This window comes from Thamnophis elegans, chromosome 2, assembly GCF_009769535.1.
Source record: "Thamnophis elegans isolate rThaEle1 chromosome 2, rThaEle1.pri, whole genome shotgun sequence".
Classification (NCBI taxonomy): domain Eukaryota; kingdom Metazoa; phylum Chordata; class Lepidosauria; order Squamata; family Colubridae; genus Thamnophis; species Thamnophis elegans.
Window position 1 is genome coordinate 1,174,502 of NC_045542.1, and position 25,327 is coordinate 1,199,828.

At 42.1% G+C, this 25,327-nt stretch overlaps 1 protein-coding gene across 1 annotated transcript in view; it reads right to left on the reverse strand.

Annotated features, from left to right (window-relative positions):
- DOCK6 (dedicator of cytokinesis 6) overlaps nt 1-25,327 on the reverse strand; it is a 92,574-nt gene that overhangs the window by 65,296 nt on the left and 1,951 nt on the right. The window contains exons 2-6 of the mRNA XM_032210498.1: nt 10,357-10,447; nt 7,186-7,361; nt 5,254-5,322; nt 4,093-4,222; nt 1,393-1,605 (exon numbers count right to left, since the gene is read on the reverse strand). Of these exons, the coding sequence (XP_032066389.1) occupies nt 1,393-1,605; nt 4,093-4,222; nt 5,254-5,322; nt 7,186-7,361; nt 10,357-10,447 (679 nt within the window). The remainder of the gene's footprint in view (nt 1-1,392; nt 1,606-4,092; nt 4,223-5,253; nt 5,323-7,185; nt 7,362-10,356; nt 10,448-25,327) is intronic.

Genomic DNA, 25,327 nt, shown 5'->3' on the forward strand with positions numbered 1-25,327 from the left:
AAATCCATCAGTTGTACCCAGAAGCCTAATCTTGAGGCATTCTGCAGATTTTCTCCCACCAGTCAGATACCTAAACTACCTAACAATTCTGAAATTTAGAAGGGATTTATTCTTGGCTAGTTTTAATGCCCTCCCAACAGTTGTTACTGAAGAGAGATACAGACAGTCCATGTGATGGAGAAATAATTGGAATGATGGATCATGTTATTTCTTATTGTCTTCCCCATCAGGAATTATTGTCTTCATTTTTCACTAAGCATCCTAGTCATTCTCACCCCTTCTGGGTACTTGAGAGACCGCCTACTGCCAATTACCTCCAATAGACCGATTAGATCCCACAGATTAGGCCTCCTCCGAATTCCATCCGCCGGCCAATGCCGACTGGCGACTACCCGGAGGAGGGCCTTCTCTGTGGCTGCTCCGGCCCTCTGGAACGAGCTCCCCGTGGAGATTCGGACCCTCACCACCCTCCAGGCCTTCCGCAAAGCCCTCAAAACCTGGCTGTTCCGACAGGCCTGGGGCTGATGAGTTCCTGTCCCCGCTCGAATGGTGTGTCTGTTGAGTTGTTTTTAAAATTGTGGTATTGTTTTGTTCGTGTTCTTTTTCCCTTATTTGTAACCCCCCCCCCCCCCACTGACTTGGTTGTGAGCCGCCCTGAGTCCCCTCCGGGGAATAGGGCGGCATAGAAATATAATAAACTCAACTCAACTCAACTCTTTCTTAAATTGTTACTATCTAATCAATCTGATCTCACTTGGTTGACTGTAGCTAAGTACTGCTCTATAGTTTTTACAATATGCTTTTTATCTTAATTAGTGTTTTGTTTTATCTTCTGGTTATGACTGAATGAAGATTGGTTGGTTAGTTAATTGTTACTTGAAGGGGTTATAATAACAAACAAGCAACTAAAAATAAGCAAGCAGGACCTTGGGGTGCAAAAATTGATCAATCCAAGGTTTCATAAAGAGAAAATGTAAGGCCACCCAAAGCCAGTTACCACCACTAGTGCTGCCCACCAAGACTTAGTGAAGGTTGCTTCCCTTTGTTGTTGGAATCAATGGAAGTAGAACCCCTTAAATCTTTTGTCAAAACGCAGCAAAGACAACAGCATGGAAAAATAATCTGCATAAACCGCTGCCTGTTCCTTTTGTGCAAACAGATCCATTTGTAAGGCTCATGTTGCTACCATCTGCTGTATCCTACCAGGCTCCCTAGAACAGTGTTTCTCAACCTTGGCAACTTGAAGATGTCCGGACTTCAACTCCCAGAATTCCCCAGCCAGCGAATGCTGGCTGGGGAATTCTGGGAGTTGAAGTCCAGACATCTTCAAGTTGCCAAGGTTGAGAAACACTGCCCTAGAAGGCCAAAGGGAATCTCGGTATCTCCACTCACTTCATCTGGAGCTGAGCAAAGGGCCAGGATCTCCTGATGCCGGTCCTTCTTGCGCAGCTCCTCATTACGGCGGTCAGTCTCCTCGATGGCAGTGCGCACCAAGAGTGAACACAGTAAAAAGTCAGCTGCGGAATTCTTCAGGTCAAAGATACTGGATGTCCAACTGCCTCGGGGCACATCTTCCAAGGAACCAGAGCACTGCTTGATGTCATCCTGAAAGATAGATGGAGCAGCATTTGTCGTTCAGGCAAGGGGAAATATCTATGGACAGCCCTACAGAGAACAAAGCGTAGCGGTATTGCTGCTGACAGCAAATTTAAAGCAGCAAATGAGCACCAATCCAGAGAGTTTGCTGCTCAGAATATATGCCAAGTGTTGCCTTTTTGCATGCAGACATCCTAGCCAAGCTAGCATTGCTTATAGCTTCCAATATTAGAGCAGATTACAAGCATATATGAAGTGAGGCAAGAGTTCATACTACAATACTGAGGACAGGTAAAAGACAGGGTCTCTTCTCTCGTGACCCGTCAAAACCGCGCTCGACTAAGCCGCGCCCGATTAAACCGCGTCGCTGATGTCATCAACAGGGCGACAACAGCGAGCGCGGAGAAAGAAGGGCGCTTTAAATAGCGCTTTGAAAGCAAGCCGATTCAACTTAAGGTAAGGGTTAGGTTTAGGGTTAGCTTTACGTTTAGGGTTAGGTTAAGGGTTAGGGTTAGGGTTAGGGTTAGGGTTAGGTTTAGGGTTAGGGTTAGGGTTAGGTTTAGGGTTAGGTTAAGGGTTAGGTTTAGGGTTAGGTTTAGGATTAGGTTTAGGGGGGTTAGGTTTAGGTTTAGGGGTTAATTTGATGCAATCCTTTGATGCAATCTAGTAATTCCCCCCCCCCCAATTGTGCACCTTAGACTTTGCAAATATCAAATGCTACCCTTGTGAGTTTGAAAAAATATGGCTTTGAAAAGCTTCTTTGAACGTAATATTACATGCTAAAAGTAAACAAGGCAAAGATTTAGTCAACATAGCTGTATATATTATCTGGATCCCACTGTATCTTGAAAGTTAAATTATGAATGAAGAGAAGGTGAGGGTTAGGGTAGCATCCACTCAAAAGCAACTGCATCTACATGATTCAAGACACATTATGAATGGTAATGTGATCATTAAAGTGATAGTGACAAATCGTGGGGAAGCACTTGTGCTAAGATATTTAAAGGTCACTTGACATGGCCAACTCCCTACAGCCAATTCACTACAGCCAACTTGCCACGGGACAACTTGCCACGGCCACTTCCCTGAGGATAATTCACCATGGGGCAAAAGCTACACTAGTATCAAAGAAACGGTACTATATTCATTAAATAAAGGGTGCAAAAGGAAGAACAAAATGAAATGTGAACGACAAAAATTAAAATAAATTTTAAATTATTTTAAATAATTAAATCCAATTGTTGGATTGTCTGGAGGTGAGTTGCCCCATGGCAAGTTGGCCATTGCAAGTTGTGCCATCCCATCCCTCGGCTTCTCTTTCAATTGTTGCCTCTTGTTATTGAACTACTTCCGTACCGTATCTTACCTGTCAATGGCTAAATTAAAATTCCATATTTTGAATTTGAATGTACATTAAATACATTAAACCTATAATTGTAAGAACTATATTTATGAAGATTTCCATAAACCAGACTAGTATTGAGGTTGTTTTTCAACTCAAAAGTCCAACTAATATGCAGAAGACTGGTTGTGCTTTAGAAGAAGGGTGTGTGTTAAGGATTGGCCTTTCTTCAAAAGAACTGGGGAGCAATAGATTAAAGTATTTTGGTATCTGCTTTCAACCGGTGTGGGTTAACTTCCCAATTTACTCCTTGAAGGTTAAGAAAGCTGGCAATGACATTCAGAGAAATGATAGTACAGGTAATCCATGACCTACAACCATTTGTTCAGGGACCAAAGTTGCAATGATAATGAAAAAGTTACTTATGACCATTTTTCACACTTAGGATCAGTGCAACATCCGCATAATCACATGGTCAAAATCCAGGCACTTGGCAACTGGCATGTATTTATTGCAGTGTCCCGATTGTCATGTGATCACTTTTTCCAACCTTCTGACGAGCGAAGTCAACGGAGAAATCACTTAACAACCGTGTTACTAATTTAACAACTGCAGAGATTCACTTAACAAATATGGGAAGAAAGGTTGTAAAATGGAGCAAAACTCAACTCTTGCTTAGCAATAGAAATTTCGGAGTCAATTGTGTTCTTAAATCAAGGACTACTGTATAGAGACTGTATATAAATCCAAGAGGGCACAGTGGAATTTTTCTGTGAATCAAGATACACACTTGCTAAAGATTCTACTTTGAATCTTATCCTCTATGTTCTTATGGCAGTAGTTAGGGTGCAGTACTGCAGGCCACTTCAGCTGACTGCTATCTGCAGTTCAGCGGTTCAAATCTCACCGGCTCAAGGTTGACTCAGCCTTCCATCCTTCCGAGGTGGGTGAAATGAGGACCCGGATTGTTGTTGAGGGCAATATGCTGACTCTGTAAACTGCTTAGAGAGGGCTGAAAGCCCTATGAAGCAGTATATAAGTCTAATTGCTATTGCTATTGCTATGGCAGAGGGACACCATCCTCTCACCCACATTGCATTAAAAAAAAATGGAAGGTTACCAAATGAGTTGCTTTACATTCTCACTTGACTTACCGTATCCCCTTGATTGCTCCTCTCTTCAACTACTTCATCTAATTCAAAGACTTGCCTAGATAATCCTTTCTGCCTTTCTCTTTGCCTCTCAGCAGCAATAGCATTATACATGGTACTCAATTTCTGGTACCTAAACAAAGACAGAAAAAGCAATGATGTTACTCCTGTTGGAAAACTATGGATAGCATGCATGCAGAAAAGATTTAAAGGCATTAAATCAGGGGTGAAATTCGACCACATTGGACCGGATCGGACAAACCGGTAGGGATGATTTGAATCGGTTCACTGAACTGTTAAAATCACCCCTTGTTGGCCCCACCCACGCCCGCCCAGCTGCCACTCACCCCTTCCGACCACTCGGTCACCCCTTCTGGGGGCTCAGTCACCCCTTCTGGCTGCCATCCCGCCCACCTTCTCCCATCCTATATATGTTTCCTTCGCCACGTGGCCCAACTAATCGCCTCGTCACTTCATCGGTGGAGCCTTGGATGTATGATGAATTATTTGAGATGCTAAAAAATACACGTGAAACTTTAAAAGGCAATAAAAAATCAGAAATTCGGCTGGAGCACACAGATCAGGGAACAGGAGAGAAGGGGGTAAAAGAGAGCAAATATGAAGAACAAGAAAATAATATTGAAGAAAAAGGAACTGAAAGTAAAAAAACAGATTATTTCACTGGGATTTACAGTGGCACAAAAAGGGTAGACAGGGGGGATATCCCCCCCCCCAATAATCAATCAAACAGCAAAGAGGGAAATAGTTGGAAGAGACTAGGAAAAACCCTGGGGAAAACTATTTGAACAATAAAATTAAAAGTGAAAAAAAGGATTCAGAAGAAAAGATACAATAATTATAAAAAGAAAGAGAAGAAAAAGAAGAAGCTAAGAGAATGTGATAAAAGAAAATTAATAAGAAGTGGAATCTCTGAGAGACCAAGAGAAAATGGTTAAAGAGGAGGAGGAAGGGAAATAATCTATTAGTAGATTAAAGGGAACATGCCCACTCAGTCACATGACCACCTAGCCACACCCACCCAGCCAGTCATTAGGCAGATCATATTAATGATCTATGGGATTTAAAATTATGATTTTAGTGGTCCCTGAGGTCCAAAAGGTTGATGACCCATCGTAAATGATAAACAAATGTTACTAAACTTACTTCCTCTTGACGATGACCCAATCTTCTGTGTAGACTTGGACAGCATCTCTTACCCTGGCATCTTGTTTCCTAAAGAAAAAATATGTGAAAAAATACTTTGTAAAAACAACAAGCTGGCTTAATGTCAGCCTGCATCTTCATTCAAGCTTGCTGCCAGCTACCATGGAAACAGTGGGGGGGGGGGAGCACTGAGTATTTGGGAGGGGAAGAATGCAGGAGGTGGAAATGAAATTGCTGAGAAGCAATGAGGAGGCCTGGTGTCAGGGAGGCCAGCCTGGGCTGTTTAACATTTTCTTTCTTTTTTTAAAATAAATTTTATTCAACATTTTTTAAACATTAAAATCACAATTACACTTTTACAGCTTTTATTTTATGATTTCTAATTTTCCATTCTAAGGTGTATTGTTTTATACATATATCTATTTCATAGTTACTCATTTGTTCTGTCCCCCCTTCTCCACTTGTTAACAGACGACAGGTAAACAAACTTAAAAGGAACTCTCTTTATCAGTTCTCGGCTCAGACTGGCTGCGAGCCCAAAAATAAACAGAAATAAAGTCTCTTTCAAGAAGATAACAGAATACAAAACAAAAACTCTTACAAAGCAATGCACTTCTCCAAGTGCCTCCTTGAATCAGGGTTACAGAAAGCAAATCACTTCTCCAAGTGCTCTCAAATAAACCACGATTGATGATCAATGAATGTTGAACGAACGAAGGAACATTGACTCCTGCAATCAGGACGTGGCACCATCCGTCCTTTCATCACCCACTAACGAGCCCCAGCTGCATTGGTAATCTTGCATCCCGAAAAGACTCACAGAAGACTGCTGCTGAATCACAACACTCATTTATATATAATATATACAACATTTACACCTCTGTTACTCTCTAAGTATAGACCACTTCCTTTTGTTATACTTTCTATGTATTCATTATGCATTAGTTTTGCATCTCTTTTCTAGCCAATTATACCACCTATTCCATGTCTTATAATACTCTGTTTCCTCTCTATCCTTTAGTTCCATCGTTAATTTATCCATTTCCGCACATTCTAGCACAGTGTTTCTCAACCTTGGCAACTTGAAGATGTCTGGACTTCAAGTCCCAGAATTCCCCAGCCAGCGAATGCACAAAATTAAAAAGTTTTAATTCAGAAAATGCAAGCATGCTGTCAAATTCTTTGCACTGGTAATGTGTCAGGCCTGCAGTTATATTCTTTTTAGGATCTTTGGCCTGCCACACTTTCTATTATTTCACTATGCTGTTTCATTAGTGTAGTAATTGGGAGGGGGGAATAGAAAGGAGTAGAATTGTGGGATGTGTTGTTGTCATTCTTTTCTAGAAGCCCAAGGTCATCTTTTGTCTCCGCACCTCTGCACCTGACCGGAACCAGCTGGGTGGAGATGCCAGCATGGCCGAAGAAGATTGGACCATGTGATGGATTTATGGGTGTGGGGATAAGATCATGAACTTTCAACTGGGTGGAATCCCAGGAAGTTTTTCAGAATTGGGATTTTCCACAGATGTGCCAACACGTCTGTCTTATTAAATTGGAACTTTAAGGATAGCTCTGCCTTGGACTCTGATTTAATTCTGCATGATATTTGGAACGCTGACATAATGCTTGTAGCCTTGTCTCTTATGGGGTAAAAGGAGTGAGGAACTATATGATAGAACTATCTCAGTAACTATCCATCATAGGAGCCAAGGTGGCGCAGTGGTTAAATGCAGCACTGCAGGCTACTGCTAGATCAGCAGGTCAGCGGTTCAAATCTCACCGGCTCAGGGTTGACTCAGCCTTCCATCCTTCCAAGGTGGGTAAAATGAGGACCCGGATTGTTGGGGGCAATATGCTGACTCTCTGTAAACCGCTTAGAGAGGGCTGAAAGGCCTATGAAGCGGTATATAAGTCTACTGCTATAACACTTACCCATCCTCAGGGACACCAGGTTCTAAGGTCCGACAGTCCCGGGGCTCATGGGACACTTCCAGGTCATCTGCAGGAAACTCAATCAGGTCACTAAGTGGGCCTGGCTCAGCATCTGGCAAGTGGGTGCTAAGGTATTTCTCAAAGTCAACTGGTTCTACCACTTCTGTCAGAGGTAACTGAAGGGCAGAGGGAACAAGAAAAGAAAGAGAAAATTACGGGCAAAAAGGAACACAAGATGCAGCAGATTCATTTAAATTACCTACAAGTCCTGAACCACTCCTATGCCATACTTGATGTGATTAGGATGAGATGAGTCCTTGATCGTTTTGCTCAAATTTAGAACTTTTGAATGCCATAGTTCTCCGCTTACGACCACAATTGGGCCAAGAATCTCAGTGATTGAGCAAAAATAATGACTTACTTCCTCTATAGCCAGACACTGATTCATATACTGGCTTTTGTCCCTTAAACAACTACTCTCTTTTTCAAACAAAACTAACTGATCAACTCTACCCAACTATGATTTTCTCAATAGAAGGTCAAAGTCTATTAGATTTAATACATTATTATAGTTAAAGGTAATAGTTACTGAAGAAAGGTGTGTAAAATTAGCATTTAGTTCTCATTTTTGACCATATATGTATATATCCTGCAATTATTTCCTTTCTTTTCTCCTTCAAACACAGTGACCTTGGTATTTCACATTCAAATGCATACTCCTCGATACACTGTACAAGTTATCTAGTATTTGCTAAAAATCATTTTTAAATCATTTTTAGCAACACAAAATCATCTGCACACAAAATCATACACATGTCCATGTCTAATCGCACACCGCTAAAGGCACTACAAACATTTTTATGGGTTTAAAATTTTTTATTATTGATTGATTGATTGATTGATTGATTGAATTTATAGGCCGCCCAATCCCGAAGGACTTTTATGAATATAAATACATAAGCAAAATACATCACTCATCCTTGTCTTGTTTCTTACACAAGGCTGAATCATTTGCTAAGTATTCTGTTTATTTTCACATGTCAGTCACATATTGCATGTACTGCACCACATACCACATTCAGAAATCATTCTTCAATTCCATATTAGTGTAAAGCATTCTATTATTCAGGTCTAATAACTGATAGTTTTATAGAAGTTTATAGAAGTTATGGATGGGCTTATGAGCACAAAGCCGGAAGACGGAGGGATGAAAAATGCCTGGCAATTATAATGTCTGACATGGCATAGAGATCCAATGTTCATCAGTCGTCTTCCGTTAGGAGTAGATCCAAGCAGGTTATGAAGAAGATATTAAAGAACATAAAAAATAGCAGCTGTCAGATCCCTAAAAGTGGTACTGCCATTCAGTTGGGAGGAGGGGGGCCTTGGAGTCAATTTATTAGCAGTGCCTGTGACGACTGATATTTTACAACTGGTTTCCTGGTACCGAAGTGCCTTGAGATCCCCTCACCTTTTGGGGAATGTTTATGATGGCCATGTGGGACGCTTCACTTTAATGTCTAAAGGAAGCTAGCCATGGGAATGTATGTTTATTCAGCTCTCAGGGCAGTTGATATAGGAAACATCTGTGTATTGGCTAAACTCTGCATTCTAACTAATGGGAGGGGTCTCTACTGCTTTAATTCTCCTTGCACTGCTTAAGGGGATTCAGACGTTGCTTTGAATTCAATGGTTTCCTTTCTACTTAATAAAAGGTTCCTTTTGAAATACTCTGTTTCAAGAGTCTTCACTTTCTTAAGTTAGGAGAGAAGCCCTTACAGCAGCACTCATTCCTAACTTCTAAACACACAAGCTATGAAATAATACAAATTAGTGGGAGAAATAATATAAAATATTATGACACAAATAAAAATATTTGTCTTGTAGTGTGGGTTGATGTGACTGAGGTGAAGACTGAAGATCTACCAAGAGCTCTCTAATAACTTGTAAATATGAAGTCAATTAAAAGTGGTGCTCTTCATCATCTGCTCCAAGTATAGTCTTTTGACTTATGACAATTGAGCCCAACACTTCTGCTGCTAAGTGAGATTGTTGTTAAATGATTTTTCCCCATTTTACGACCTTTCTTGTAGTGAAGGTTAGTGTTACCAAATTAACAACTACAGTGTGATTCACTTAACAACTAGCAATCCTCCCCACCCTTGAGGCTTCATGGAGCTTCAATGAAGTCTAGAAAAACACCATGAGAAGGACCATAAGGGCCCAACTGCTGTTAACAATTGCACACCCCCAGCCCCAAACACTTATGCTGAAGTCTGATACAATATGCAATTATTTTCCCCTTAATAAATGAATCTACAACAGAATTCAGATAATTACTGTGCTGTGGATCGGTTAATATTACCAGAACAGAAAAAAGAAGCAACTGCTGGATTCATCATTCCCCTGAGAGACAAAAACGTTTGCACAGGTCACTTGGAAAGTGCCTAAATAAAGCATTTGTTCTCATGATAAATAGCAAAAGCAGAAACATAAAAGGCTTTTGGGAAATTTCTGCCACGGAATCTGGCTACCAAATGCCCTCTATGGTTGAGCTACATGCTAACCAAGAGATCAAATTTTATTCTAACAAATTCTCAGGGATACGGGAATATTTTCAAAGAATCCAAAGGAGAGTAGCAATAATTTGAAAGAAGGGAAATGGATACCATAAAAATACCCAAACACAACATCAGCAGTGTTCAGCACCTGTTCTTAGCACATTTAGCAATAGCAATAGCAGTTAGACTTATATACCGCTTTATAGGGCTTTCAGCCCTCTCTAAGCGGTTTACAGAGTCAGCATATTGCCCCCACAGTCTGGGTCCTCATTTCACCCACCTCGGAAGGATGGAAGGCTGAGTCAACCTTGAGCCGGTGAGATTAGAACCGCCGAACTGCAGATAGCAGTCAGCTGAAGTGGCCTGCAGTACTGCACCCTACCCACTGCACCACCTCGGCTTTGTCCTTACAAAGGACAAAGAAATTTAGCCAACATTCAAGAGGCAGCTACTTTTGTCTGTTAATCAGCAATACTGAACACTCCTATCCTTACTTTCTGCCAAAAAACAACTAAGTTATCTGCTGTTCTGGAGTTTGTTTGTTTACTACTTTAATAACCAGATGTGTTTACTGGCATTGCCCACCATAATATAGTGCCAGACAACTCACCGACTGCAGGGTGCCACCACGTTTCTTGGAGAGCTGTGGTGAGTTGCCATATTCTCGACACATGTGTTTCCTCACTTCAGCTGCCACAGTCCTGTGAGATAAGAAGGTAATAGTGAAGCATCCACTTTTCTCTTCGGTTCTGTATGATCCCTACTCTCAACCTTTTCTCACTCCACAGGAAATATTATGAAGAGTGCAACCTCTTCATTGGCAAAGAATATATTTATTCTGAATCAACACAATCTCAATTAATAGTAAACCCCAAACTATAATTCTGAATTTTAAATTATCTGCGGGCATTATCTCCATTTATTCTAGGCTCAGTTCCACAGAGTCCAAACCTTCCCAGATCTCATTCAATGGCAACAACGCAGAAGAGATAAACATCATTTAGAAATTGATCCTTACTCTGTTTTTTTCTTCAAACAAAACCAATCCCAACATCATCCCGATACAAGAAAATAGCATATTCACAGTAAGACATAACCATTTAGGGGTTAATAATTCAAAGTAATTTTCCATTCACTATGACAGACATTCCTCTGTAGTAAGCAGAAAAATGTATGAGTGAAAATTAGATGTTCCTGAATCAGACAGAGCAACAAAATTATTCTGCTTCCTTTATATAATCATTACTTCGTGAATAATAATAATAGTATACCAAGTCAAAAGTCACACTTTACCAAATATAATGGGTACAGTGTAGGATGATAATCCCAGGGAGCAACAAAATATATCTATTACAAGAGGAATGTTTAAGTGTTGTAGTGTTGTGATGATGCTCCTCTCCACCAAAATACATTTGGATGATGCCCATGAACCAAGATTAACAAAACCATCAATCGAAGAAGAAGAAGGAGGAGGAGGAGGAGGAGGAGGAGGAGCAGGAGCAGGAGCAGGAGCAGGAGGAGAAGAAGAAGAAGAAGAAGAAGAAGAAGAAGAAAAAGAAGAAGAAGAAGAAGAAGAAGAAGAAGAAGAAGAAGAAGAAGGAGGAGGATGCTCTCCAATTGTGAGAGGCTTTTTTCACCACATTCTAGAAGCTCAAGCTTCCAAGTCAGGTAGCTGAGATGTAAGATGAGCAGAAGACTCAAGTTCTTCTTAAGATAGGAAAAGGACATGATGTCAAAGTTACCAGTCTGGGTAACTGCTGGGGAATCTGAACCTCTCCTCATCCAGAAATACCCCAACAACTGCCTTTTCCTCCTGCCAAGACGAAATGGCCTCTAGTGGCATAGAAGTTGGCAAAGTCACCTCCCAAGAAGTGGCTCACCTTGTCTGCCCACCTTGAGTACAAACAAGCTACCAGGCTTTCCCTCTTCTTTGAAAAGTCCAGGACTTGCCAATTCCATGTTGTGTTTGTAGCATCTGCCTGGTCACTGCAGCACAAGCAACTGAGTGCCATTTTTACCAGCAGTTGCCCAAACTGGTAAGCTTGCCATCATGTCCTTTTCCTCTCTTAGGAAGAACTTGAGTCTCTTCTCCCCATCAGCCATGTGCCATATAGCCTCTTTCCCCCCTGCCCTTCCTGATGTCTGCAGATGCTGCACCCCCTACTTCCTGCCTTTCGAGCCGGTGAGATTTGAACCGCTGAACTGCAGATAACAGTCAGCTGAAATGGCCTGCAGTGCTGCACTCCTAACCACTGTGCCACCTCGGCTCTTACATACATACACTTTAACCAATCTCCAGGCAGCTAGCGTAAATGCAGTTGTGTTGGAGGAAAAAAGAATCAGGTTTAGAGAGTCACAGAGATGTTGGACGACAACACTTGGGTGGTATGCAGGCCATTTTCCCACCCAAAAAAAATCCCCAGATATTAAATATGCTTTTTCTTTTTTGTTTCAAGCGAAGAACAGAGCCATCAACTCCGTGTCCTTTGCTCAAACACAAAAGGCCAGCAGAAATGAGGGTTTTTCCACACCACTGTGGCAGAAGAATCTGAAAAACAAATGATCAGGAAAGTAAGAAGACAACTTAAGTACACTTTTAATAAAGCTAAGGAAAGGTCATTCCAGCAGTTTCCAATAGCAAGAAAGGAGGGAGATATTAGATTAGATTAGATTAGATTGTTTATTTGTATGCCGCCCTTTTCCCTGGGGGGACTCAGAGCGGCTCACAATCAAAAGGAAGGGGGGAAACAGACTTTTACATATAGACAGTACATAATTAAAACGCAACATTCATACCATTCGGGCGGGTCACCATCTTTAGCCCCAGGCCTGACGGGATAGCCAGATTCTAAGGGCTGTGCGGAAGGTCTGGAGGGTGGTGAGGGTACGAATCTCCACGGGGAGATCGTTCCATTGGGTCGGGGCTACCACCGAGAAGGCTCTCCTCCGCGTGGTGGCCAGTCGGTATTGGCCAGCGGATGGAACTCGGAGGAGGCCTAAACGATGAGATCTAATGGGTCGTGTGGAGGTGATCGGCAGTAGGCGGTCTCTCAAGTGAGAGAGAGAGAGATTCTTCAATTGCTGTTTTGGCAACAGAAAGGAGCACAGTGGGAATTAACTTGGACTTCTTCTTTGGGGTATTACAAATGAGCTTCTTGGCTCTAGAAGAGTTGGTGGACCTTTGTAAAAACTTCCACTAACTCCCAGTGCAAACTCCCAAAATGTTTTTTTGTATGTCTATATATGCGTTTGTGTAATAAATATTTATGGCCAGTTGTGAATTTATGTTTTTATGTCCTATGGCCCGAGGTAAGTAAGTAAGTATAATCTTTATTGCCATTGTACTTAGATACAACAAAATTGGTGAACGAAGAACAGGTTTACACTACTTTATCTGCTAGAACAGGATTAGATAAAGTAGTGGATCTGCTAGTACAGAACTCTTGATTTCTTGAATAAGCTACGAATTGGCTTCGGTGAAATACTCCAATAAATTCCTACTGTTGGACTCTGTGAAAATTTACTACACAAAATGGGTGTGCTTTCAACCCTCTGGCTCCATCCAGTCAATCAGGAACTGAAAATTGTATCATGATGTACTGGGTACGGACACAGACTAGCAGGAAAGTGGGAAAGAGCAAGGAGGACTCTTTCCTACAATGAGGAAGCTGTTGTAAAGACTGACATATATTGTTTATTGTGTTCGGAAAGCTGGTTGTAAAGCAGACGGAATGAGAGGAAAAGTATCTACGTACAGTACCTCATTGTAACAGCGATTACCGAAAAAACCACTCCTTGTACTATTTATAAATATCTAGTGCAGTGTTTCTCAACCTTGGCAACTTGAAGATGTCCGGACTTCAACTCCCAGAATTCCCCAGCCAGCGAATGCTGGCTGGGGAATTCTGGGAGTTGAAGTCCGGACATCTTCAAGTTGCCAAGGTTGAGAAACACTGCACTAACTCTTCAACTTTTGTGATATCTGTGACAAAAATTGCAAAGAAAAAACCTGAAAAAATGTCTTTAGCCTACACCTATAGGGTTACTACTTCGGTGCATGCGCAGAAGCTTCCGGGCGGCTGGGAAAAGCGAATGCTGGCTGGGGAATTCTGGGAGTTGAAGTCCGGACATCTTCAAGTTGCCAAGGTTGAGAAACACTGGTCTAGTGCAGTGTTTCCCAAAGTGTGGTACGCGTACCCCCAGGGGTACGGGAAGAGTTTGGTGGGGGTACGCGTTGCACCGGAGTTTGGTGGGGGATCACGTGGGAATATCACAACAGGAGAAGATATCTTTAATGTTATGAATACATTTATGCAAGAGAACAAAACTGATTGGAATAGATGTGTTGGAATAAGCACAGATGGAGCAAAAAGTACGGTTGGAACTAATAAAGGACTCGTTGCAAGAATTCAAAATGTTGCTCCAAATGTCATATCCACACATTGTTGCATACACAGAGAGGCTTCGGCAACACGTAAGATGCCCGCTGATCTACAGAAAGTTCTGGGTGAAAGCGTGAAAATCATTAACTACATTTTTTTATGTTGTTATGGGGGGTACTCAGCGTTTCTTATGAGGGGTACTCAGCGTTACGGAAATTATAGAAGGGGTACACATGTGTCAAAAGTTTGGGAAACACTGATCTAGTGACTATTTGATGCAACACAGTGAGGTGTAAAATGCTTTAAAAGAGGCGGAAGTGGCAAAGCAGCTTTTCTACAATATAATTACATATTCAAATTATAGCTTTCCATTCAATGACTTACACCGATGAGGGATTTTTTGATCTTAACTGCCCTCTTTTCTGCCGAATTCAGTTTACTTTGCTAACTCGGATCTTTCCATCTCCCAAATGAAGGCAACATATAAGTATAAAAAACCAAGCAATTCAACAGCCTGGGGATGATGAGTTCCCTTCCCCCCTCGACTTGTGTGGCTGTGTGATTCTTGGTTGTTTTAATTACTTGTATTGTACTTTGTGTTCCCTTTCCCCCTTGAGTTGTTCACCGCCCTGAGTCCCTCCCGGAATAGGGTGGGACTCAACCTCAACCTCAACAGCCACTGGAACTCTTTTTGTGGAAATCACGGGAAGCTCTTATCCTATTTTCCCCGAGTAAATCAGCATAATCTCATACGATCCAACAATTTCACATGACCTTCGCAGCTGCAAAGGAAGAAGCCAGGGTGCAAAAGTTCATACTACTCACTTATGAGGAGCATATTTTTCCCATAATATTGTAAGAGAACACCCCCCAGCTTTTTTAACTGTAGTTTCCGTAAAATATTTCCAAGCCGAGGTGGCGCAGTGGTTAGGGTGCAGCACTGCAGGCCACTTCAGCTGACTGTTATCTGCAGTTCAGCGGTTCTAATCTCACCGGCTCAAGGTTGACTCAGCCTTCCATCCTTCCGAGGTGGGTAAAATGAGGACCCGGATTGTTGTTGGGGGCGATATGCTGACTCTGTAAACCGCTTAGAGAGGGCTGAGAGCCCTTTGAAGCGGTATATAAGTCTAACTGCTATTGCTGTCTGTCCGTCTATCTATCTATCTATCTATCTATCTATCTATCTATCTATCTATCTATCTATCTATCATCTATCTATCTATCTATCTATCTATCTATCTATCTATCTATCTATCTATCTATCCATCCATCCATCCATCTATCCATCTATCCATCTATCCATCTATCCATCTATCCATCTATCCATCTATCTAGAGCCGAGGTGGCGCAGTGGTTAGTGCAGTACTGCAGCCACTTCAGCTGACTGTTATCTGCAGTTCAGCGGTTCAAATCTCACCGGCTCAAGGTTGACTCAGCCTTCCATCCTTCCGAGGTGGGTGAAATGAGGACCCAGACTGTGGGGGCGATATTCTTACTCTGTAAACCGCTTAGAGAGGGCTGAAAGCCCTATGAAGCGGTATATAAGCCTAACTGCTATTGCTGTCTGTCCGTCTATCTATCTATCTATCTATCTATCTATCTATCTATCTATCTATCTATCTATCTATCTATCTATCTATCTATCCATCCATCCATCCATCCATCCATCCATCCATCCATCCATCTATCCATCTATCCATCTATCCATCTATCTAGAGCCGAGGTGGCGCAGTGGTTAGAGTGCAGTACTGCAGCCACTTCAGCTGACTGCTATCAGCAGTTCAGCGGTTCAAATCTCACCGGCTCAGGGTTGACTCAGCCTTCCATCCTTCCGAGGTGGGTGAAATGAGGACCCAGACTGTGGGGGCGATATGCTGACTCTGTAAACCGCTTAGAGAGGGCTGGAAGCCCTATGAAGCGGTATATAAGTCTAACTGCTATTGCTATTGCTATTGCTATTGCTATTGCTATTGCTATCTATCTATCTATCTATCTATCTATCTATCTATCTATCCATCCATCCATCCATCCATCCATCCATCCATCTATCCATCTATCCATCTAGAGCCGAGGTGGCGCAGTGGTTAGAGTGCAGTACTGCAGCCACTTCAGCTGACTGTTATCTGCAGTTCAGCGGTTCAAATCTCACCGGCTCAAGGTTGACTCAGCCTTCCATCCTTCCGAGGTGGGTGAAATGAGGACCCGGATTGTTGGGGGCAATATATGCTGACTCTGTAAACCGCTTAGAGAGGGCTGGAAGCCCTATGAAGCGGTATATAAGTCGAACTGCTATTGCTAGTCTCTGGCTATAAAGCCACGCAGAAGAGCCCTGCAGAAGACCAAAGGTGATACTACTAGTAGTGGGGCCTGAAAGAGAAAATGATGCTGCTACAGGCATAATTCCCAACCATTGTAGGACAGGCCTTTGCAGGAAGAGAAGAAGGCTGGGCTGAAAGAGCCTTTGGACCGATTCAGCTCTCCGGCTCTTCTTCCTGTGAAATAGAACAGGCGGCCTTGTCTTCTCTTCCCTATGAAACTGGCAAACCTTTTTCTGCTCAGCCAACCTCTCTGCCCTTGTGAAAGTTTTCTAGAGACCCAATACTAAAAATTTACCCAGACACAAAAAGTCTCAAGCCATCATTTTGAGCAGGGCAGAAATTCTACACTTTTTTTTTTAACTCCACCTAATCACACATTCTACCAAAAGAGAGTGAGATCTTGAAGACCAACATTTGCTAGATCCATAACATATCCAATTTTGGTCTTCCTTCCCCAGACTGTTTAACTAATTTAGAGGATTACTAAATTGATATGACATAAAAACTAAAAAAAAAAAACACCTACCTAACCATATAAAGAGATGGAATGCAGAAAAACAAGTGATTATGTACCAAAGTTCCACAATGAACCAGGTGTTGTAATTTTAAAACACAAATCGGAATCCCCTGCATTCTTTTTTTTTTTTAACTGTACAAGAAGAAAAGTTTTTTCTGCATATTAATCCACATAAAGGTTTCTTAAATCATAGTTTGTTAACACCTTTATAAATGAATCATAAATGTGAGCTTGTACATCACAATGAATCAAAAAATAAAATAAATGCCTATTTTTTATCATTTTCTGTGAACTGGACTCTTGAAAATGGAGGATGTTCCTGTTTGGCATTTTATAGTTTTCATTTACTAACAGATCTGACTCACCGACTCATCAATAAAGCTTCCTTTCTGAAGTTTATACACCTAACAAAACCCCACAGGCAGAAAACAAATTGCCTGTGATTAAAAACAGAATGCAATTAGTTTAGCCTCCCAATTAAAATTAAAATAAAAGTTCAACTCTATATCTTGGAAGCTCTACACATATTGAATTATTTTAAGGATTAACCAATCGCATTTTAGAGCTAAATCATTTCAAGGCAGCTTACATAAAAGCATAATTCTGGTGAAATGTAATCACACTAAAGCACGCAATATTGGGGGGGGGGGGAAAGCCCAACAGAAAAGTAAAGTGATCCCAACAGATGAAGATGTGATTAGAAAAATATTAGAATGTGCAGAACTGGATAAGCTAACACCAACAATTAAGGGAAAGAAAAAAAATGAATATTTTTTGACTTGGGATTTATTTTATCAATGGCTGACAAAAATAGGAGCTAAAAACAGGAAAATATATGGAAGGATCCGGGATATAAGAAGATATGTTAACTTGGTTAAGCAAATAGTATGTTAATATAATGGATATTAAGGCAACGAATATTGCTGTAAACGCTTTATTATTTCCTAAAATGATTTGTACCCAGAGAACACACTGTTCAATTGGAATTGGAATTTTTGCATGCTATAAAATAAAATAATGAAAATCAATACAGTCAAACTGATGTTACTTTGCAGAGCTACAGATTCAGAGCCACTGCCATCATGATATGAGCTGAATTTTGTATTTGAGCAAAACTCATGCATATCCAAAATAATACACCAATTTAAATATTCATGTTGCTTTTCTCCTTGCACTTCTGAGAGATTAATTCTATGTTTTGATTCTTGACACTTTTGATGGCTTTAAGAGCAGTAATTATCAGTCTAATTAAAATAACTTATAAAGGTTGCTGAAATAAGTTGCAGAACAGTTTCAAGGGTTGAAAGGAGAACTGGTGCATACCAATTAATAGTTGAAAATTAACTTTTTCCACACATGCAACTATTTTTTAGCTTTCCTAAACTTACAAATATGTACGGAAATCTTTCAAATCAGGTCCCATCATGCAGCTATTATACCTCTCCTAATTTGTATGAATTATATACTAAAAGTCATAAAGTCAACACCCAATGAAAGCAAACTCACAAACACACAAACTGTAAACTTACTATAAACCAGAAAGTAGAGCCAGATGTGCTACATACTTTCACCAAAGACTCCACAATCTGCAATGTATTACTCTTACCTATATTTATAGCAGTGCTTAAAATTGTGAACTTTTTTGAATTTTCAATATTCCCATATAAATATAACATAAATTGTGACTGGTTTTGCACACAAAACATAAAATTGTGCAGCTGAAGAGAACGCAACTGAGCAAACGTGTTTTACATGGAGCTACTGTGTGAGATCTGGGAAATAAAGGCTCATGTGGCCAGCAGCTGCCACCCAAGAGGTCAGGCCAGACTCCTGCCAGCAATGGGAGCAAGAAGATTGCAAAGGTCAATTGGGACAACGGAGCCTAGGCAACAGGCAGCCATGAGGGCATAGATGACAGGGGGGAGGAGAGAGACAGGGAGGTGGGGGAGCTGAAACACCCCTGTTAAGTGCGGATGGCTGCCAAGCATCCAGGTTTTGATCACATATCACGGGGGCACTGCAAAGGTGGCAACTTCATAGATTGCTCATGAGTCGCTTAATTCTGCGCCATCATAACATTGAATTAATCCAAGGGATTTATCTTCCATGGCTCTAAAATTGTTCATGATGATAGTTCTGCTCCTGAATTCAAATGCAGGGTAATCTTAGGCTGCACTGCAATGGTTAACATGAATAAGATCTGGAAAAGCAATGATATAAATGCAAAAAGCAGGCTAGTTAGAACAATAACCTTCCCTGTAATGATGTATGGGTGTGAGAGGTGGCTGATCGAAAAATTGGCACCTTTGAACTGCGGTGCTGGCATAAATTATTACATATCATGTAAATAACAGAGAGGTGTTAAATCGTCTAAAACCAGACAGGTCAGTAGAAACTAAAATCATAAGACTGTCTGGTTTACTTTAGTTGTGTCATGCATGCAAAAACATTGGAGAAGGCAATGATGCTAGGAATGCTTACTGGAAGAAGAAGGAAGGGCACGTGTAGAACACTCTGGCCTGATAACCTCAAAAATGAACATTCAACAACTGAAAGAAATTGTGCCTGACAGGATAGCATGGAGAGCACTTGCCTATAAAGTTGCCAAGAGTCAGAAAAAATTACAACAACATAACGCTGAACTATCGCTGAGTGAATGGTAAGTCAAGGGCTACCTGTAACTATATTTTAATTAAAATGAATTAGTTTTTTTTTGTTTGCCTCACTCCTTGAGCACCAATAGCAATAGCAATAGCAGTTAGACTTATATACCGCTTCATAGGGTTTTCAGCCCTCTCTAAGCAGTTTACAGAGTCAGCATATCGCCCCCAACAATCCGGGTCCTCATTTTACCCATCTTGGAAGGATGGAAGGCTGAGTCAATCTTGAACCGGTGAGATTTGAACAGCCGAACTGCAGATAACAGTCAGCTGAAGTGGCCTGCAGTACTGCACTCTACCCACTGCGCCACCTCGGCTCTAGATAGATAGATAAGAGATATGGATGGATGGATGGATGGATGGATGGATGGATGGATGGATGGATGGATGGATGGATGGGTGGACAGGCAGACAGAGATATAGAGATAGATAGATAGATAGATAGATAGATAGATAGATAGATAGATAGATAGATAGATAGCAATACCAATAGCAGTTAGACTTATATACCGCTTCATAGGGCTTTCAGCCCTCTCTAAGCGGTTTACAGAGTCAGCATATCGCCCCCAACAACAATCCGGGTCCTCATTTCACCCACCTCGGAAGGATGGAAGGCTGAGTCAACCGTGAGCCGGTGAGATTTGAACAGCCGAACTGCAGAACTGCAGTCAGCTGAAGTGGCCTGCAGTGCTGCACTCTAACCACTGCGCCACCTCGGCCCAAGCCTTCAGCTTAGAACAAGTTTGATATCCCTAGCTTAAAATTAGGAGTTCATTGAGAAATACATATTTCTGAATAGAATGAGAAAGGGCAGAGAAATGAACAAAGATCTTCTTGCATATATTTGTTTCCATCTGGACTCCTTAGCAGAACAGATAGCTGCAGACTGAATTCACTTACAAGATCAAAGGCATTTGGAGAAAGAGGCAGAGGAACCCTGTGGCTGTCAACAACGTGCAATTAAGGGTAGCTTTATAGCCTGGGAGGAAACAGACAAAACTTGGGATTCTTTGGACCTGATCCAGGAAGCTACTTCATCCTTTCCTTTAGCTAAGGAAGTTGCTTATCTTAAATCCGCACAGCACATATAACTCCTGCTGTACACTGTATAAATATGTGTGTACATGTGTGGGTATAGCAGAGTAATATCAAAACATTGGGAACTGTCACACGAAAAATGAAATGCTTTCTATATGACAGGGTATCTGCCAGCATAGAAACATAAGTTTTTAAGTTTAAGTTTTAATAACATTTGTATGCCACCCAATCCCGTGGGACTCCGTGCGGCTAACAATACAGTAAATCAAAAAAGAAGAAGAGGAAAGAAAAGATAGATTTAAAAAAACACAACATGCACTCCATTCTAAGTGGGGCCGGACCATATTTTGGGGTCCCAGGCCTGCCGGAATAGCCAGGTTTTAATGGCTTTATGGAAGGCCGGGAGAGTGGGAAGGGTCCGGATCTCTGCGGGAAGATCGTTCCACAGGGCCGGAGCAGCTACAGAGAAAGACCTCCCTCGGGTAGTCGCCAACTGGCATTGTTCGGTCGACTTAGTACTTTCCCAAGTTGGCAGTGGCAGCATTGTAGATCAAATGATGTCTAGACACACAAGGTTTTACTAGAAAGTTGAACTGAACTGAACAATAACAGCCAGCAGGAGACAAAATTTAAATCTGGAAAAGGACAGGGAAAGAAAGACTGATATGCATACTCCATGGTCCTCTCCAATGTTCTGCAGAAGCCTTGCATTAGAAGAGGGAGCTTAACAACAGATGTAGAAATAATAATAATAACGACAAAAATGGGACGTGCACGAGGGTTTGGGAGGCCTGCAGAGTGCTCCTGGGAGCTAGGGGGGGTTAAAAACTTTTTTTAAAATTTACCTCTTCAAAATCTTGGTGCGTCTTATACTCCAGTGCATCTTATAGTACGAAAAAGACAGTAGTTGCTATGCCTATTCATTGGTTTAACTTGTTCCCATGTCTCTCCCAGTCATGAATATTTTAACACTTCTCCCTTCATGACTGGAAGAGGCAAAAATCAAATAACCTTAATATTCCTCAGAAACCTGTATTTGAAGACCCCCACTCACAATTTCCTTCAAATACCTAGGAATCCTTTTTATTGTGGTACCTTCCTTTGAAATGAAACAAAGATCATCCACAAATGCTAATAGTGGACAATCCCCTCCTTGTAACTTTCTAGTGTATATGCTACCATCAGCCTTGCAACTCTTGAACCCACAACCTTCACCCTTAATCCATTTTCCTATTGCTGAACATTTTAACTAGAAATCCTTTTTCTAGTGGACAAGATAAGCACCATGACCTCGACTCAAACACGACAGACAGGGAAACCTTTATTTTTAATTTTTATTTTACTGAGAACATCAGATATTAAACTCTTCTTAAAATCATTACTTACCTCTATATCCTACAATTTTTTCTAAAGAGCTCAAAATACCATTTTTCTGAAACCTAACATTTTTAGCTGAAGGACTGGAGATTTTTTTTTATTCACAGCTTACCACAAAGCCAAAATAATTATTTTCACATTAGATTCAGAGACCTCTCCAACATTAAGCATGGTTTCCAATACTGTACTTAAGGTCGCAGTTGAAGTAAATTTATAAGCACCTGCATTTCCAAATAAAGTTGAGGATGACAAGAGTTTCATTCATATGCACTTTCTTTCTCTCTCTTTTGCCTTCCAAGGGGAAGAATGAACATATGTACCTGCCTGCTAATAATAATTAATTGTTTAGAACTGTAAATGAACTGTGAAAGAAGAGTAAAAATAATCCACAAAAGGAAAATATCAAAATGAGAGCTATTCAGATAACAGCAATAATTAACTTTAATGTTTCATTCCAAAAACAATTGCCTGAACTTTGCACTGATCGTTCAAAAGAAAGCAAAAGAATGAAACAAAAAGCAAAAGAGAAAGAAAAACTAGCATAACTGCTTAAGTTCCTTCCTAGCCACAAGAAAAACTCATGTTTTCTTTCTTTACAAATCATAAATACACCATTAGAGAATCCTCCCTATAGGAGGGAGACGGGGGACCCCTTACAGGGTAAGGCTGAGGAGTATGTTCAGTTCTTGGCGGACAAAGTTGCCCGGTTTCGAGCGGACCTGGACTCCACTCTTGCAGAGCCAGCTGAGACACAGGGGAAAGACTTGGCAAACCATCTCTGGGTTGAGCTTCAGGAAGTTGCCTCTGGGGATGTGGACAAGGCTATGCGAGCTGTGAGTACCTCCACTTGTGTACTGGACCCGTGTCCCTCCTGGCTGGTTGCCAACAGCAGTGAGGTGACACGAGGCTGGATCCAAGCGGTTGCTGTGGCATCTCTTCGGGAGGGGCATTTTCCCACCGAGCTTAAGGCAGCGGTGGTGAGACCCCTTCTGAAGAAACCGTCTCTGGATCCAGCTATTCTTAATAACTACCGTCCAGTCTCCAACCTTCCCTATGTGGGGAAGGTTGTTGAGAAAGTGGTGGCCCTCCAGCTTCAGCGTACCTTGGAGGAAGCAAACTATCTTGACCCCTTCCAGTCCGGCTTCCGACCAGGTTACAGCACAGAAACTGCTTTGGTCGCATTGACCGATGATCTCTGGAGAGCTAGGGATGGAGGCTTTGCGTCCATCCTGGTTCTCCTTGACCTCTCAGCGGCTTTCGATACCATCGACCATGGTATCCTTCTGCGACGACTGCGGGAGGTGGGAGTGGGCGGCACTGTTTTGCAGTGGTTCTCCTCCTACCTCTCGGACAGGTCGCAGTCGGTGTTGGTGGGTGGGCAGAGATCGTCCCCGAGGCCCCTAACATGTGGGGTGCCACAGGGGTCGGTCTTGTCCCCCCTCCTATTTAACATATACATGAAACCGCTGGGCGAGATCATTCGGAGGCACGGGATAAAGTATCACCAATATGCGGACGATACTCAACTGTATCTGTCCGCCCCGTGCCAACTCAATGAAGCGGTGGACGTGATGGAACAGGGTCTGGAAGCTGTTAAAGACTGGATGAGAGCAAACAAACTGGTGCTCAACCCAGACAAGACCGAGTGGCTGTTGTGTTTTCCTCCCAATAATTTGACCACCGTACCATCAATCAGGCTGGGGGGACAAAATTTATACCCCTCAGACAGGGTCCGCAACTTGGGAGTCCTCCTGGATCCACAGCTGAGTTTTGATCACCATCTATCGGCTGTGACCAGGGGGGCATTTGCCCAGGTTCGCCTGGTGCGCCAGTTGCGGCCCTACCTGAATCGGGAGGCTCTCACGACAGTCACTCGAGCCCTTGTGATCTCTAAGCTGGAATACTGCAACGTGCTCTACATGGGGCTGCCCTTGAAGAGCACCCGGAGACTTCAGCTAGTACAGAACGCGGCCGCGCGAGTGATTGTGGGCGCACCTCGGTTCGCCCACATAACACCTATCCTCCGCGAGCTGCGCTGGCTGCCTGTGGATCTCCGGGTGCAATTCAAGGTCTTACTTACCACCCATAAAGCGCTCCATGGTAGTGGATCTGACTATCTGAGAGACCGCCTTCTGCCAATAACCTCCCTGCGTCCCATCAGATCGCATAGAGCGGGCCTCCTCCGTATTCCATCCGCCAGTCAGTGCCGACTGGCGACTACCCGGAGGAGAGCCTTCTCAGTTGCTGCTCCGACGCTATGGAACAATCTCCCCGTGGAGATTCGTACCCTGACCACAGTCCAGGCCTTCCGTACAGCCCTCAAGATCTGGCTAGCCCGTCAGGCCTGGGGATAAACTCTTCCGCCCCTCCCGAATGCTGAGAGAATGTTGTGTTTTTAGTATTTTTCAGTTATTGCACATTTCTTTTTATGTTTTGTCTTCACTCCCCTTCCTTGTTATTGTAAGCCGCCCTGAGTCCCCTCAGGGAAAAGGGCGGCCTATAAATGCTATTAAAATCTACAAAAAATCTAGAGACTTGCAAAGATATAACATGCATTACTAGTTCCTTATTATTGACTACTCCAGAAGTAGGTTTACCCTTAATTTGTACAGTAATACAAATTAATTGTCTTAATTAATTAATTAATTGCACAGTAGTACTTTCTAAATTGTCACTTTCATGAAAACTGCTTGCAAGGAAGATATTAGCCCTGCTCTCTGAAGCACAGAGTAAAAACTCTCTTCAAAACAATGGGTGATTGAGGTTATAGCTCAATCATTCTCAGCTCCATCTACCCACAGAGATGGCTGTTGGGGAAAAATCAGGATGACAGAGCATTATGTGCACTGCCTTGAACTCCTGAGTGGAAGCGGGAATGGAAATATAACAAATAAATAAAATCCACGTCAGAGAAGTTTATTCCAATTCATCCACATCTCACTTTACGTCACCAAAATAAAGGGTCGGAAATTGGTGCACAGTACTACTGAAATTTCAAAGGGGGCATGCAGTCTGCTCCTTCACGGCTTCACACCCTCCCTGCGGGAAAACACATTCAACTGGACCTAAGGCAGTGTTTCTCAACCTTGGCAACTTGAAGATGTCTGGACTTCAATTCCCAGAATTCCCCAGCCAGCATTCGCTGGCTGGGGAATTCTGGGAATTGAAGTCCAGACATCTTCAAGTTGCCAAGGTTGAGAAACACTGATCTAAGGGATTTCTCTGTGAAGGCCAAGATCAGGAGGGACACATTCGAAGTTCTCCTCCTCCTCCTCTTCATGCAGCACAC